A 14,608-nucleotide genomic window follows, 5' to 3' on the forward strand; every position below is an offset into this window, starting at 1 on the left:
GCTTATTAATCTGGGGTTGAAGGTCAGCTTGGGTTATCTTTTTAAAAATCAGGCTCGGCTCCTCCCTCACTTTGAGGTATCTGTTAAGAGTTCCAGGTTGAAGAGACTCTTCCTTGCCCCTGAATCTTTGCTGTTTCAAAGCCTTGGAATACCATTTTTGGTGAGTGGATTTGGGTTCCTATATTCAAAGTCTAGGGATTTGACTAAACTCCAGAGGTATGCCTGAGAGAAGAGGCGTGCCAGGCAGAAATCATGTCAGCAGCACTTTCTCTGCTTGCCTGGACACGTGAGAGTTCTCTCAGTCATCTGTTTGCAAAGATGACTTTACAAAGACAGTGTCATGGAATCTAAGACCCTTGGGACTGGGCTGTTATGATTTCTTAGGAAGAGCTGGATGAAAATCTTGAAGGACAGACAAAATGTCTAGAGAAGGATTCAAGGCAGGTTGTCTAATTGAGAGCGGTTCTGTCATGGGAAAATCCAGGAGGTAGAGAGAAATTTATAGACAAATTGCTTTCCCCAGCCACCTTGTCTTGCTGCTGGAAACAAACTATCAGGAAGTTCACTTAAGTTCATTCAGGGCTAGGCTAGTAGACTTCTATGAGATTGGAGTCTGACTCTGTCTCTTTTAATCACCAGCCTATAGTTTATTTCTGGGAACCGAGGAAAGGGTATCTAACTGGTCTTGGAGGAAACCATCTTGTCCTATGTGAAAATAGGATTTGGGCTGCAGACCGTGGCACACATGTGAGATCCTTCGGAACACAGTGTCTCCGATCATCCTCAACCCCTAAGCCATCCGACACTGGTGAGTTGGTAGTGTGAACCTGTTTTGCTCTCACTGCCATGAGAGACATCTGCCTGCAGAGACCTGGACACTAGTGCCCTCCCTCAGACGGGCCTCTCTTGCATGCATGCTGTTATGCCTTTTTTTTTTTTTTTTTTTTTGTTGTTGTTAAAATGCTAACCACACAGCATCACAAGGAATGCCTAATTTTCAAAATACCCAATCTGGACACCACCTTTCCCACGACTAATCCATCCGTACAGTGTCTGTCCCCAAGTTACAGGACAGAGGCAGGGTTGGTACATACATACTGGAAAGGATATGAGGTAACCTTTCATGATTTTTCTTACGTCAAGGTGAGGACCATGTCCCTGTTCACATCCTTCCTTCTGCTCTGCGTGCTCACGGCAGTCTATGCCGAGACCTTAACCGAAGGGGCTCAAAGTAGCTGCCCTGTGATTGCCTGCAGTTCTCCGGGCCTGAACGGCTTCCCAGGCAAAGATGGACACGACGGTGCCAAGGGAGAAAAGGGAGAACCGGGTATGCATTTAAGCCGTTTTCGTTACTCTTAAACTCTTTTGGTTTTAATTACGTGTGTGGGGTACATGCACGCATGCTCCTGTGCATTCCAGGGCAGGTAACCTTGGAGATCAAAGACATAGTATCATCCTGCAGCTGAAGTTACAGGCAGCTGTGAGCTACCCATCGTGGGTGCTGGGACCTAAACTCAGGCCCTCTACAGTAGCAGCGCATGCTCTTAAGCACTGAGCCGTCTCTCCAGCTCCTTTCTCTGACTCTACATTCTAGAGGAAGTTGACTAGAACTACAGGCAAGGAAAGTCTTATTAGGCAAATTGCACTCTCAGCAGCGACATACTGTAACTCAGAACAGATAGAATTTTAGTTGTCTGGCATTCGGGGCTGCCACACAGAAGCATGTAGGATTGTCTTGCCTGTCCAGGACAGTGACCTCATACTGCTCTGTCTCTCGGAGCAGAGGGAACTTACCTCATCACAGAGGATTAAACTTTAGAGAAAGCAAAGCCACAGATATTGACTTATGCTTTGTTTGTCTTCCCTCAGGTCAAGGCCTCAGAGGCTTGCAGGGCCCTCCTGGAAAAGTAGGACCTGCAGGGCCCCCAGGGAATCCTGGGTCAAAAGGAGCAACGGGACCAAAAGGAGACCGTGGAGAGAGTGTAGGTGAGGACGTCATTTCAGAATGTCTGGGTTTAGAACGCTGGATGCTGGTGGGATGTGCTTCTCTCTCAGTGCTGGGGGGAGGGGCGCAGATGCCCATTTCAGCTTCCTGGTCAAGTTCCCTTAGCACCGTCTGGTTACTTAGAACCTAAGAGAGTTTCCATCAATGTCTAGATCTATAGTTGCAGATCTTTCAGGAAATCCTGTTTTCAGATACCCTGTAAAGTGTGGGAGGCCAGACTCTTTTCTTTCAAGCAGTCTCCCTCCGCTGAGTTTTTGACCTCAAGGAGACAATGCCATATGTCAATGTGGGCTTATTATGCCTGTTCAACTTATTATAACTGTTTCAACATTGACAGGCATGTAAATTATATTCCATTTTTAAGAAACCAACCCCAAACTCAGGAGGCTAAAAGCACAGACATTTATTTAAACATAATTCGGTGGGTCAGCCACAAAAGGTCTGATTTTAGCTGAGTTCATTTATGCCTGTGGTTCACTGAGGGCCAGTGGTCCTGCTCACACGTCTGTCTTCTGTGTGGGGGTGGGGGTCAGCTGCCGTAAGGAGGGCCAGACACGAGGTTCTTATCATGTCATAGGCTATCCAGGCTTGTATAGGTGATTAGGTAGTAGTGATTATACAACCTTTTCCTTTTCTTTCTTTTTCAGGATAGGGTTTGTCTGTGTAGCTCTAACTGTCCCAGAGCTCACTCTGTGGACCAGGTTGACCTCAAACTCATAGAGATTCGATTGCCTCTGCCTCCCAGGTGCTAGAATTAAAGGCACGGGCCACTGTTACCTGGTGATTATATAACTCTTAGCACAGAAGCTAAAATATATATACACAGTCACTTTTGGTGTGTTTATAAAAGGCACAGTCCAGCCCAGAGTCAAGGCGTGTGTGGAAAGACCGCATTTCCTTCTGAGAAAAAACTGGTACCACATTGCAGCTACTTAGTTCACACCAAGCAGCACGTGCCCTTCTCTTGTGAAAAATGAGGAGCTCAGAGAAAATGTTGTTGGTTTCTTTCATGACAAATTTCAGTAAAACCAAGGCAAAGCAGGCATTAGGGCGATGGCTTGGTTCAGTAGAGCATTTGGCACGAATTGTGGATGTGACCGTTTAGTATCCATGTGAGAAGGTGGGCATAGCAATGCTCACTATGATCCTGTCACTGTGGAGGTAGAGGTGCCCACACAAATGTGCACACATGCACGTACACACACACACACACACACACACACCAACCAACCACTGAAACAGGAAACACTGCTACGTCCATGGATGAAACAACTGAAAGGCAACAAAAATCGATTTTTTTTAGAGACAAAAATCTCTTGAATTAATAAATGTGGGCATTTACTTAAGAATGGCCCTCATGAATGCTACGGTGGCCCTCACAGACCCACGTGTGACTGGCACTACTAGGAGGTGTGGCCTTGTTGGAGGAAGCATGACACGGTGCAGGTGGGCTTTGAGGTCTCATCCTCAAGCTAGTCCTAGTGTGGCAGTCTCCTCCCTGTGGCCTGAAGATCAAGATGGAGAGCTCTCACCTTCTTCTCCAGCACCACGTCTGCTTGCATGCTACCATGCTTCCTGCCATGACAACAACGAACTGATTCTCTGAGACTGTAAGCCAGTCCTAACTGAATGCTTCTCTTTACGAGAGCTGCCATGTTCACGGTGTCTCTTCACAGCCATAGAAACCCCGAGACAACCAATAATAACTTCTTCAGAGATTTGCTTTAGCCCTAATGAAGCAATTTGGGAGAACAGTCAAGAACTCACTTACAGATTGCTGTCAAGCTCTGTCATTGAGTGAGTAGATGAATGTACTAGAAATATACATTAAATATCTTTGTATATGGGGCCAAAATGTCATTTAATTAACGCATGAATTTATTTGTTTCTCAAGCCGGGTCTCACTATGAATCCCCGGCTGGCCCCGAACTCATTTATATAGACCATACACCCTTGAACTCACAGAGATCCATCTGCCTGTGCCTGAAAGGCATTTGTCATCAGTTCTGGCTCTGACTAGAATTTTTAGGATAATAATCCGGGGCTCAGACAGCTCCAAAAAGATAGGATTGGTCACATATTATCTTATGCCAATTAAACATGTGAGTATTTGAGAGAGGAACACATAAAGGAACTATTGATTTTCAATCTGTCTTCAAGTTTAAGTATAGAAACACAGAGAACAGGGGACAGAAAGGACTCACAATTAAGCTGTATGTTTTCTCATTGATGATTGTCCAGTTCTGCCTCAGGGAGGCAGTCTGAAGAAGTCACTTGAAGGGACCAGTCTGATTCCCACAAGGTGATTGATCACTCCTGCTCCCACAGTATTGCCTTGCCCTCACGGGTAACTGCCTCATCTTGGGAGATAGTCTGTCTGTCCTATGAGAATTTGCTCTTCCTGGAATCTGATGAGGACTTCTTCACACTGTCCTCCTTGCAGAGGATGAGACAGGTTAGAAAGGCAGTGTGTGAGGCGCTAGCCTACTAAGGACCTGTTTTAGGAAAAGGAAGAGATTGATGTTTTAGGCCACATAAAAGCAGGTTCTTTTTTTTCTTTTAGGTATTTTAATGTTAAAAACAAAAGGCAAACCTTTCTTCCTCCTCCTCTTCCTCTTCCCCCTCCTCCTTCTCCTCTCTTTCTTCTCCTTCTCCTTTTAATCTGAAAAAAGATACCACACTCCCGAAATGCACAGCTTAGGTCCTCACGCTCACACTGCCTTTCACTGTTTAACTTTCTAGAATTTGATACTACCAACATTGATTTAGAAATTGCAGCCCTGCGATCGGAGCTGAGAGCTATGAGAAAGTGTGAGTATCCTCCCGTACCCTTCTAGCAGCTTAAAGTTTGGGGATGGTAGGAGGCAGGACGTTCACTGCACACGTATGATTTCCTAGGACCTGAAAAAAAAAAACTGCTCCCATTCAGGTCCCATGAGATCCTCCCAATGATCATTTGTCAGAACAGAGGCAACTCAGAATTAAATGATTTACTCAATTTCACAGAGCTCAGTGGTAGAACCAGTTTATAAGCTTCAGTGAGTCTGACTCTAGGACCCAGATCTGTAGGGTCAGATCTTGTTCACTAAAAATAGAATGTGGGCTACTTTGTAATCCTGGGATCTAGACCAGATGATGGAGCCGATCATGTTTCTTCTAGCTGTGGCCAGATCTGCTCAGGCATCTTTGTTTGATTGAGAGTTAACAGAATGGTAGAATTCAGAATTCCAGATAACCTGTGCTCCACGGTGCAGATCTCAATATACAAAGTCGTGCCTGTTCGTTCATATTAAGACAGCAAGGTGAAAACAAGATAACAGCTAAACTGGAACTTTAGGTAAAAAGATGCGTGTTTTGATTTGTGAAAGCATTTCACGACGGGTCTCAAGAATGCAGACCCATTATGTTATATGCCACCAGAGAAAATGGAGTATACATGTTTCCATTTCAACTTCACACAGTGAGTGGTCTAGAAGATAAGCCAGTGTCACCTACCTTTTTACATTTTAGGGGTGCTCCTTTCTATGAGTGAAAATGTTGGAAAGAAGTACTTCATGAGCAGTGTTAGAAGGATGCCCCTTAACAGAGCGAAGGCTCTGTGCTCCGAACTCCAGGGCACTGTGGCCACTCCCAGGAATGCTGAGGAAAATAGGGCCATCCAGAATGTGGCCAAAGATGTTGCCTTCTTGGGCATAACGGACCAGAGGACTGAAAACGTTTTTGAGGACCTGACAGGAAACAGAGTGCGCTACACTAACTGGAATGAGGGTGAGCCCAACAATGTGGGCTCTGGGGAAAACTGTGTGGTGCTCTTGACAAATGGGAAGTGGAATGACGTTCCTTGCTCTGATTCTTTTTTGGTAGTTTGTGAATTCTCTGACTGAGGGTGCTTGTTTCTCATCCCTCCTTGATACTTCAGTGTATTCTATAAGTCCACAGTTTGTTCTGAAAATATAGGCAATTCAACATTGGTTACCTAATTAAACTGTAACATTTTTCAGAATAGCATTCTCTTGTGAAGGTGTAGAAATGAAAGGAGTTTTACTTTTCATTTATGACACGTGCTCTGCGGGGCCCTCTTTTCTCCTTGAGTAATGGCGTCACCCTGTCTAATTCCACAGTTTCTCAGCCCAGCCTCAGGTATTAAAAGGGTCTACTCACAGCTTTATTTCAGAGATGTACTTCCTAATGAAATGTCTTAATGGGACATTAAACTATGGACAAGCTATAAGTCTCGGGTGAACAGATTAATAAATTCACACACACATATATGTATAATATCATCCATCTATCCACCATTCATCTATTTATCTGTCTGCCTGTCTAATATCTATCTTGTAGATAGAGGCACAGAACAGTTCTCTGACCCCAGAAACCACTTAATTACTTCTCTTAGTTACTGTTACCAAATTAAGTATGATTTTGATCTGTATCCTAATAAATTAATTTTATCTGTTTATAAACTTCATATAGATAGAATCATACTATATGTACTCTTTTATGTCTTATATTTACTTCTTTCATAACTAATCATGTGATATTCATTCTTGTCGTTACAGACAACAGTAGTTTATGTCTCTGATGGCTACAAAGAGCTCCCTTGTATTAAAACATGATAGTTTATCTTTTTTTTTTTTTTGTTCTTTTTTTCGGAGCTGGGGACCGAACCCAGGGCCTTGCGCTTCCTAGGCAAGCGCTCTACCACTGAGCTAAATCCCCAACCCTGATAGTTTATCTTTTTTATTGGTAATGGACACAATTGAATGGGTTATAATTTTTGGTCATTAAGGGGGAAAAAACCTTTTGGGGCTGGAGAGAGGGCTCCACTGTTTTTTGTGTTTTTTTTTTTTTATTTTTATTTTTTCAGAGCTGGGGACGGAACCCAGGGCCTTCCGCTTGCTAGGCAAGCGCTCTATCACTGAGCTAAATCCCCAACCCTGAGGGCTCCACTGTTAAGAGCTGGTATTGCTCTTGCAGAAGACCCAAGCACTGATATCAGGGAGCTCACAAACTCCAGTACCCCCAGCTACAGGGAGTCTGACACTCTCAAGATCCGTGAACACTTGCGTTCATGAGTACAAACCTACACACATACACAGAGTTAAAAAGAATAAAAATAAATCGTAAAAAAGAAGCACCCATTAACTTTCTTTAAGTAGATACGGGCACTGATTTGCTGGTTGGTTGTTGGTGGTGGGGAAAGCAGGTATTTATATTCGATGAAAAGAAGCCAGACTCTGGTGACCTGTGTGTGTCAGGTGTAAACATTGTACATCTGCGGGGGGCAGGAGGCCGCATGTCGATTCTTTTGACTTTAGCCATTCTCGTAGGTGTAAAGTGATACTGTCCCCCATTTTTATTCTATTTCTCTGGTGTGTTACGACAATGAAAATATTTCACATGGTAACTGATAACCTAAATACCTTTTGTGAGCGACCTGTTCAAACCTTTTGTAGTTTGTTTAACATCGACCCGAACTTTTCATATTGACAGGAATCTTTGCATTCAGAATACAAATGGCTACTGTCCACGTGCACTATACGCACCTTTTCAGGGTTTTACTTCTCCCATTATTGGTTTTCAATGAATTTAAGAGCTCAATAAAAACATATATTTTAAATGTGTTGCCTTGTATGTCTGACTACACCACATGGCTGTGTGGTGATGAAGGAGGTCAGGAGAGGTTAAAGGATCCCCTGGGACTGGACATCCGGGTGGCTGCAAGCTGCACTGGGATTGCTGGGAGTTGGCTCCAGTCTTCTGGACGAGAACTTGGTGCTCTTAACCACCAAGCCGTTGCTCCAGCACCAAGGACTCAGTGTTTTTGTTTATCTCCTTTGAGACTATAATATAATTCCACCATCCCTTCTCCCTTTCCACCCTCTAACTCCTCCCATACAACCGTCCTTACCTTAATTCTTAAGGTAGTCCCACTTATTAACATTTTCCTTTAAGGTTAGTTCCTTGTGAAAAGTGTACTGTTGCCTCTCATGAAGATACCTTTCTAGGTTTCTTTCTGAAGTTCTATTCTTAAACTTTCTGACTACCCCTAATACATATCCATGGCAAAACGCTGTTTGTTGGGAAAAGCAGTTTTCGACCTTGAGATTAAAACGGCACCCTGTAGATTGGGCGAGTGCCTGTGGACTAGTTTTTGAACTTTGTATATTTGCTGTTGCTCTGTTTGTCGATGCTTGGGGCAAATAACAGCACCTGGCCTTTCAGATTGTTTTCTTTAAGCTAGAAGAGATCAGAATAAATGACAGAACTGAGAACTGTCTTTTTTGTTTTTTTAAGGGGAGTTAAGGCAGTGTGTGTGTGTTGGGGGGAGAGAGAGAGAGGAGTAGAGGGAGTAGAGGCTGGCCATGAGCACAGGGTGGTGGTGGTGGGGTGGGGTGGGGTGGGGGTGGGGGTGGGGGGTGGAGTAGGGGAATGGGGAGCAAAGGGACAAAGAGGGAAGAGGGTAAGAGAGCAAGAGAGAACTGTCTTTAATTTCCGTAAAATTCTGATGTTTTCATTATTACAACATTAGTCCTCTCAGTCAACTTAGACAGATTTAACAAGGTACTAATAAGTCTCAAATTAATAATTTATCTCTTCATTTAACCAGGATTCTAATTTTTATTGCTATATTTTGGGATACAAATAAATATGAAAGGATATCATATAACAATATAAAATAGTTTTTATCGGTATATTTTGTATATTTTAGCCTGGGGGGTCATAACATGCTTCAGTGGTATTAAGTTTTTAAAAAATACATTATTAGTAATTATTATTTTTCTGTTATGTGTAGAAACATGTTTAGTTTACTTTCTGTGGATATACATATATATGTATATATGTGTGTGTATATATAATATACATATGCATATATATATATATATATATATATATATATATATATATATATATATACACTGTAAAAGCTCACAGGCGTTTCTGCACACATAGCCATGTAATCTGAATGCAGTTGGTTCACCATCAGTGACTGTTGGCTTCTTTCTTGCTGAATACCACATACCCTGGCCCATCTTTCCCAGTGTCCCTAGGGGTATTGTTCCTATGACACAAAAGTGGAACCATAGCTCATACAAGGGAATCATAGTTCAGGCCGGAAAACAGCACAGAGGGCCTTAGAAGCAGCAGCATCTGGCACTCACTAGTGCACATTAAACATCAAGGAGACATACAAACATATACAAACCCTCACAAATATCCTCACAGACCAATAAAACTTCCGCCTTTGACCACTCTGGTCTCCAGTTCTTTCTAGAAAAAGAAAAAGAAAAAAGAATAAATAAAGAGGGCTGGAGAGATGGTTCAGAGGTTAAGAGCACTGACTGCTCTTCCAGAGGTCCTGAGTTCAATTCCCAGCAACCACATGGTGGCTCACAACCATCTGTAATGGGATCTGATGCCCTCTTCTGGTGTCTGAAGAAAGTGACAGTGCACTCACATACATGAAATCAACCAATCAATCTTTAAGAAAAGAGAAATAATGAAAGAAAGAAGGAAAGAAAGAAAGAAAGAAAAGGAATGCACAGGTTTCTAGTTCCAGCCCTTGGGAGGCAGAAACAGCAGATCTCTGTGAGTTTGAAGCCATCCTGGTCTACATAGTGAATCAAAGGCCGTAGACACACAGTGAGACTCTGTCTTAAAGAAATCAAAGATAAAAACCGAACCAAACCAAACCACATTTTCCCTCCCAAACCTCTCAAACAAAACCAAAAAAACAAAACAAAACAAAACAAAAAACAAAACAAAACAAAAAAACAAAACAAAACAAAACAAAAAAAACAAAACAAAACAAAACAAAAAAAACCCAACTAACCAACCTCTACCACCACCACCACCAAAGCCTACAAAAAGAAGACGGAGGAGGGGAAGGGAGAGGAGAGGGAGGAGAGGAGAGGAGGAGGAAGGGGAAGGAGGGGTAGGGGTGGGGAGGAAGAATAAAGACAGGCTGGAATTAGGGAACCACTGAGCACTGAGAGTTGTCCTACAGTAAAGCCACACCTGACTACATTCTACACAGCAATTCTTCTAGTAAGACTTCTGGGGGTATAGTAGTAGCATAAGTTAATACTAGTTAAAGCTTATCTTTGATAGAAAACAGCTGACCCCAGTTTTATAAGCAGTTCCCAGGACTTATAAAGGACTCATGAAACAGAGAGTCACACTTGGAAAGTCCAAACTGTGGCTCCTAAACTAGCATTTTACTTTATTCTGTCTTCCATGTCAGAGGTCGTTTGTTTTGTTTTTATTGGTTTTTTTAAAGTTTACATTTCAAATGTTATCCCCCTTCCCAGTTTCCCCTCTGCAAACCCCTTATCCCATCCTCCCGCTCCCTGCTTCTATGAGGGTGCTCCCCCACCCACCCACTCACTCTTCACCACCCCAGCACTCCCCTATATTGGGGCTTCGACCTCCACAGGACCAAGGGCCTCCCTTCTCACTGATGCCCGACAAGGCCATCCTCTGCTACATATGCAGCTGGAGCCATGAGTCGCTCCATGTGCACTCTTTGGTTGGTGGTTTAATCCCTGGGAGATCTGGGGATTCTGGTTGGTTGATATTGTTGTTCTTCCTATGTGGTTGCAAACCCCTTCAGCTCCTTCATGTTTTACCCTAACTGTTCCATTGGGGTCCCCGTGTTTAGTCCGATGGTTGACTGTGAGCATCGCATCTGTATTGGTCAGGCACTGGCAGAGCCTCTTAGGGGGCAGCTATACCAGGCTCCTGTCAGCACGTACTTCTTGGCATCAGCAATAGTGACTGGATTTGGTGTCTGCAGATGAGATGGATCCCCACCTGGGGCAGTTTCTGGATGGCCTTTCCTTCAGTCTCGGCTCCACCCTTTGTCCCTGCAATTCTATTAGAGAAGTTAATATTTTTGAGATGAGTGGGTGGCACTATTCCTCAACCTGGGGCCATGCCTAACCTCTGGATATGGTCTCTACAGGTCTTTCTCTCCTAATGCAGTATTTCGCCTAATGTCATCCCAGTTGGGTCCTGGGAATCTCTTCTTTCACTGGCATCTGGGACTTTCTAGTAGCTACCTCCAGTTTCCCATCCCCCACTGATACATATCCTGACCCTCTGTATTCCCCCCACCCACATTTCATCCCACACCTGATCCTATCCCCCCTCCCCCTCCCTCTACCTCCTAAGTAGGAGGTCTTTGGTCTTCCCTTTTCTTGAGCTTCATATGGTCTGTGAGTTGTATCATGGGTATTCTGAGCTTTTTGCCCAATATCCACTTGTCAGTGAGCACATACCATGTGTGCTCTTTTTGTGACTGAGTTACTTCACTCAGGATGATATTTTCTAGCTCCATCCATTTGCCTGCAAATTTCAAGAAGTCATTGTTTTTAACAGCTGTAGTAATACTCCACTGTGTAAATGTACCACATTCTCTGTATCCATTCGTCAGAGGTCATTTTTACCATGTTCCCCACTTCCCAATAACACAGCTGACATTGTACCTTTATCAGGATTCTAGGCAAAGGGAGCCAGAAATTCAATCCAAAATCAACTTTAGCAGTGGGGTAAGGGGGCTTCGGAACTTTTGCCTGTAGAATATCACTTTTAAATCCAGTGTTCTCAAGTGCTCCAGAGAAAAAGAGGTTATAAACTTAAATGAAGTATAAGATAGGATATAAACCTAACCTTCCTCTAAAGTTGTGATTCCATCTGGCTGTTAGGATCATAAGGAGGATGAGTGCTGGTGGGAGCTAAGCAGACACTCCACAGTCTTGCTTGGTAGTTAAGTGAGCTTAGTTACCGAGTAGCAATGGAGTGACTGAGAACGGAAGTCACTGGGCTGGATTTCTAAAGGCCATATACAGTGACGGCCTTTGCTGCATAGAGAAGCCCGTGCGGTAGCTTTTTTCTCCTATTAGTGTTTCGCTCACTCTGGGCTGGAACCGGGTTCCAATAGCTTGTCGACTTCCTAAGCGTGCAAGCCTTGAGCCCTGCATCTAACTGTCCCTTGTGGTTTGTATGCCTTTACTTTTCTTCTCCACACGGAGACAGCAAGATTAACCACATTCATTATTTTTCAACTTACAATTCTATTTTGAAGTTTTCTTCCTTTAAAAGAGCCTCAACCATATTTACATTCTATTGTCTATCTCCTTCTTGCTTGAGCGAGGAGAGCTGACCTTGGCTATAGACATCACCTTGCTAACACTCCCCTTCATATGTGACCTTTAGTACCAAAGAGTCCTAAGTGTGTCCAACCATTAACCCGGACTCATTTCTTTTCTATCCTCTCTCATGCTCTCAGATGTGCCTGACACTCAGTCCACTTGTTATGCTGTTAAGTCTTCTTCCTTATCCTCTGCACCTTTGGGAGAGTCTTTCTGGATAGCCCTGAATGGGCCCAAGTTGGCGCAGACCTTGTCACTTAATATTCATTAACCTTCACTCACTTTCAATGTCTTTGTGCCTGATCACCAACATCATTTCTGCTGTACTTAGGGCGGTTGTCTCTCAGAGGTCCTGAGGTAAAGGCTTGGTCTCCTGCATGACAATGAGAAGATATTTTGGATGTTACCACTCTCATCAGAGGCCCAGACCAGCAGAGTCATGGCTTGAACGCCTAGAAATATAATCTAAATAAACTCCTTATCATATACTACTGTCTCTCCTGTTGCTACCCAGGAACAGTGTGACACCAACTGATACTTTGTCATACAATCCTTGTGAGTCTCCTGGGTCTCCACAGTACACCACAGGATGAAAGGGTTCCTCAGTTATCTAGGCTGATATACGGCCTTCCGCTAGTTACATGGTCCAGCAGCAAACAGTGTCTATTATACACCCAGTTCCTCCGATACCGAGAACATACCGCCTACTGAAGAAACTGCTAAAGATGGCTGTGCTCTTGATCCATACGAACAAAGCTTGATCCATGTATGTCTTGTCTTCTCGAACCGGATTCTTTGTGAAAATACCTGACAAATATAATGAGGATAAATGAAAGGACATCAACTAGACCTGCAGGCACCGAGTGTCCCAGGCATTGAGAATCAAGCCAGTGTTGGTCCAGCTCCAGTCAGAGCTCTCCAGGTTATCATCCTCCCTAGGTATGTGTTCTCTGATGTTTGGATTCCAAAACTCACAACTCTCAGTTCCAGGCTCCGTGCAGTATCTGCACCCTCCGTGACTGGGGAGTTGGAACGGGAAAGGAGAATCATAGCTTTGAACTTGCTGCTGTGATCTCATCTCAGTTCAGAGCTCTGGCTTCTGTAGTCCTGGCTCTGGGTTTTGGTTCCACTTTAGGGAGCTGAGCTCGGACAGTGATCTTGGTTGTCTGAAGGAGAGGCAGTGTCAAGTTCTGTGAAATGTATCTCTAGTTAAGGGTCATGGGATTTGCTCGAGGCTTACTCTTTGGGCTCTGGGCTGCTGCCTGACACTTGACCTTTGTTCAAGGTTTTTAACTGCGTTGTCTGAGGTTTGTCTTAGTGATTTACAGAGCTGTGGCACTTCGAGTGTAACAGAATCCTTCAATCTTGTCTCCTCCTTACTGGTTCATTGTCCTTTTTCTGGCACTGGGGTTGGAGTTCAGGTTCTGGGGTTTGCAATGCCACTAAGATTTGGGGGGAAACTGAGGAAAAACCTGCATTATAGCCTTAGTCCGTTGGGATGCAGAGAGTGTTAAATCTTAGGCTCACGTTGAGTTTTCTTGTTTGGATTTTGGGTCTGTTACTAGACCCCAGGCTTAGTGTTCTCCCTAGTTCTGAGGGGATGTTGGCACATGGGAGACGAGGATTCTGAGTGTGAGGTAATGGTGATGATCGATCTAGTCCAATGACAGCGGTCAATAGATCAATCAGCACCTACATGGTAGACCTGAGCTTCAGAGCAGGCTCTACTCCACCTGGAAATGGATCTCCCCCAGAGCTCCACTCTACTACGAAGTTGGTCTTTCCACAAATGCCCTCCCTTATCAGTAATACAGAATCATAACAGCACCCATGTAAGGAATTCCTGCTCACCTCAGAAGCTGCGGCTAGCTCAGCACTTGCAAGCCCTGTGGTGAAGAAGGAAGCCGGTGCAAGCTCTGAGCTCTTTCTAATAGATTGGCTCTCCCAGAGGAAGAGTCTCTCTTTCTCCACTTAGTGTGAAGTGGGGCCCTTGCTCTGGGTTTGGTCAAGAGCAGACGTGAGCTTTCCTAGGTGTCTTGCCTGTATCCTGAGCCACTCAGTACACTGCAGCCAGGTCTTAGGCCACGGTGAACAGCCCCACCATCTGCCCGGGAGCACGCAACTCCTATCCTGCCAGCCTCAGTGATTAGGGCTCTTCTCAAGGTGAAGCACGTTTCAAAAGAGAAGTCCCAAATTCTTCCCAGGACATGCCGACTTCTAGTATTGAAATTATTAAAATGTTGAATGGTGGTCATATAAACTGTCAGCTGCAATGGTAAGTTCCTCACAGTGGTTCTCAATTTCCTAATGCTGCTTTAACACAGTTCCTCACGTGCTGGGGGCCCCCAACCACAAATGTATTTTATTGCTACTTTATAACTGTGTCTTTGCTACTCTTATCAATCATATTATAAATATCTGCATTTTTCAATAGTCCTCAGCGACCCTC

The 14,608-nt window shown here is 44.0% G+C and overlaps 1 protein-coding gene across 5 annotated transcripts in view; it reads left to right on the plus strand.

Annotated features, from left to right (window-relative positions):
* Positions 1-45: 45 nt before the first annotated feature.
* Positions 46-14,608, plus strand: part of Mbl2 (mannose binding lectin 2) — a 29,112-nt gene continuing 14,549 nt past the window's right edge. Inside the window, 6 exon segments of one of the 5 annotated variants that reach the window (NM_022704.3) lie at positions 69-160; positions 640-808; positions 1,144-1,327; positions 1,870-1,986; positions 4,748-4,816; positions 5,516-8,276. In NM_022704.3, coding sequence (NP_073195.2) covers positions 1,153-1,327; positions 1,870-1,986; positions 4,748-4,816; positions 5,516-5,889 — 735 coding nt within the window. In that variant the 5' untranslated portion in view covers positions 69-160; positions 640-808; positions 1,144-1,152 and the 3' untranslated portion in view covers positions 5,890-8,276. 5 annotated transcript variants of the gene reach the window in all.

Source organism: Rattus norvegicus, chromosome 1, assembly GCF_021556685.1.
Source record: "Rattus norvegicus strain SHRSP/BbbUtx chromosome 1, alternate assembly SHRSP_T2T, whole genome shotgun sequence".
Classification (NCBI taxonomy): Eukaryota; Metazoa; Chordata; class Mammalia; order Rodentia; family Muridae; genus Rattus; species Rattus norvegicus.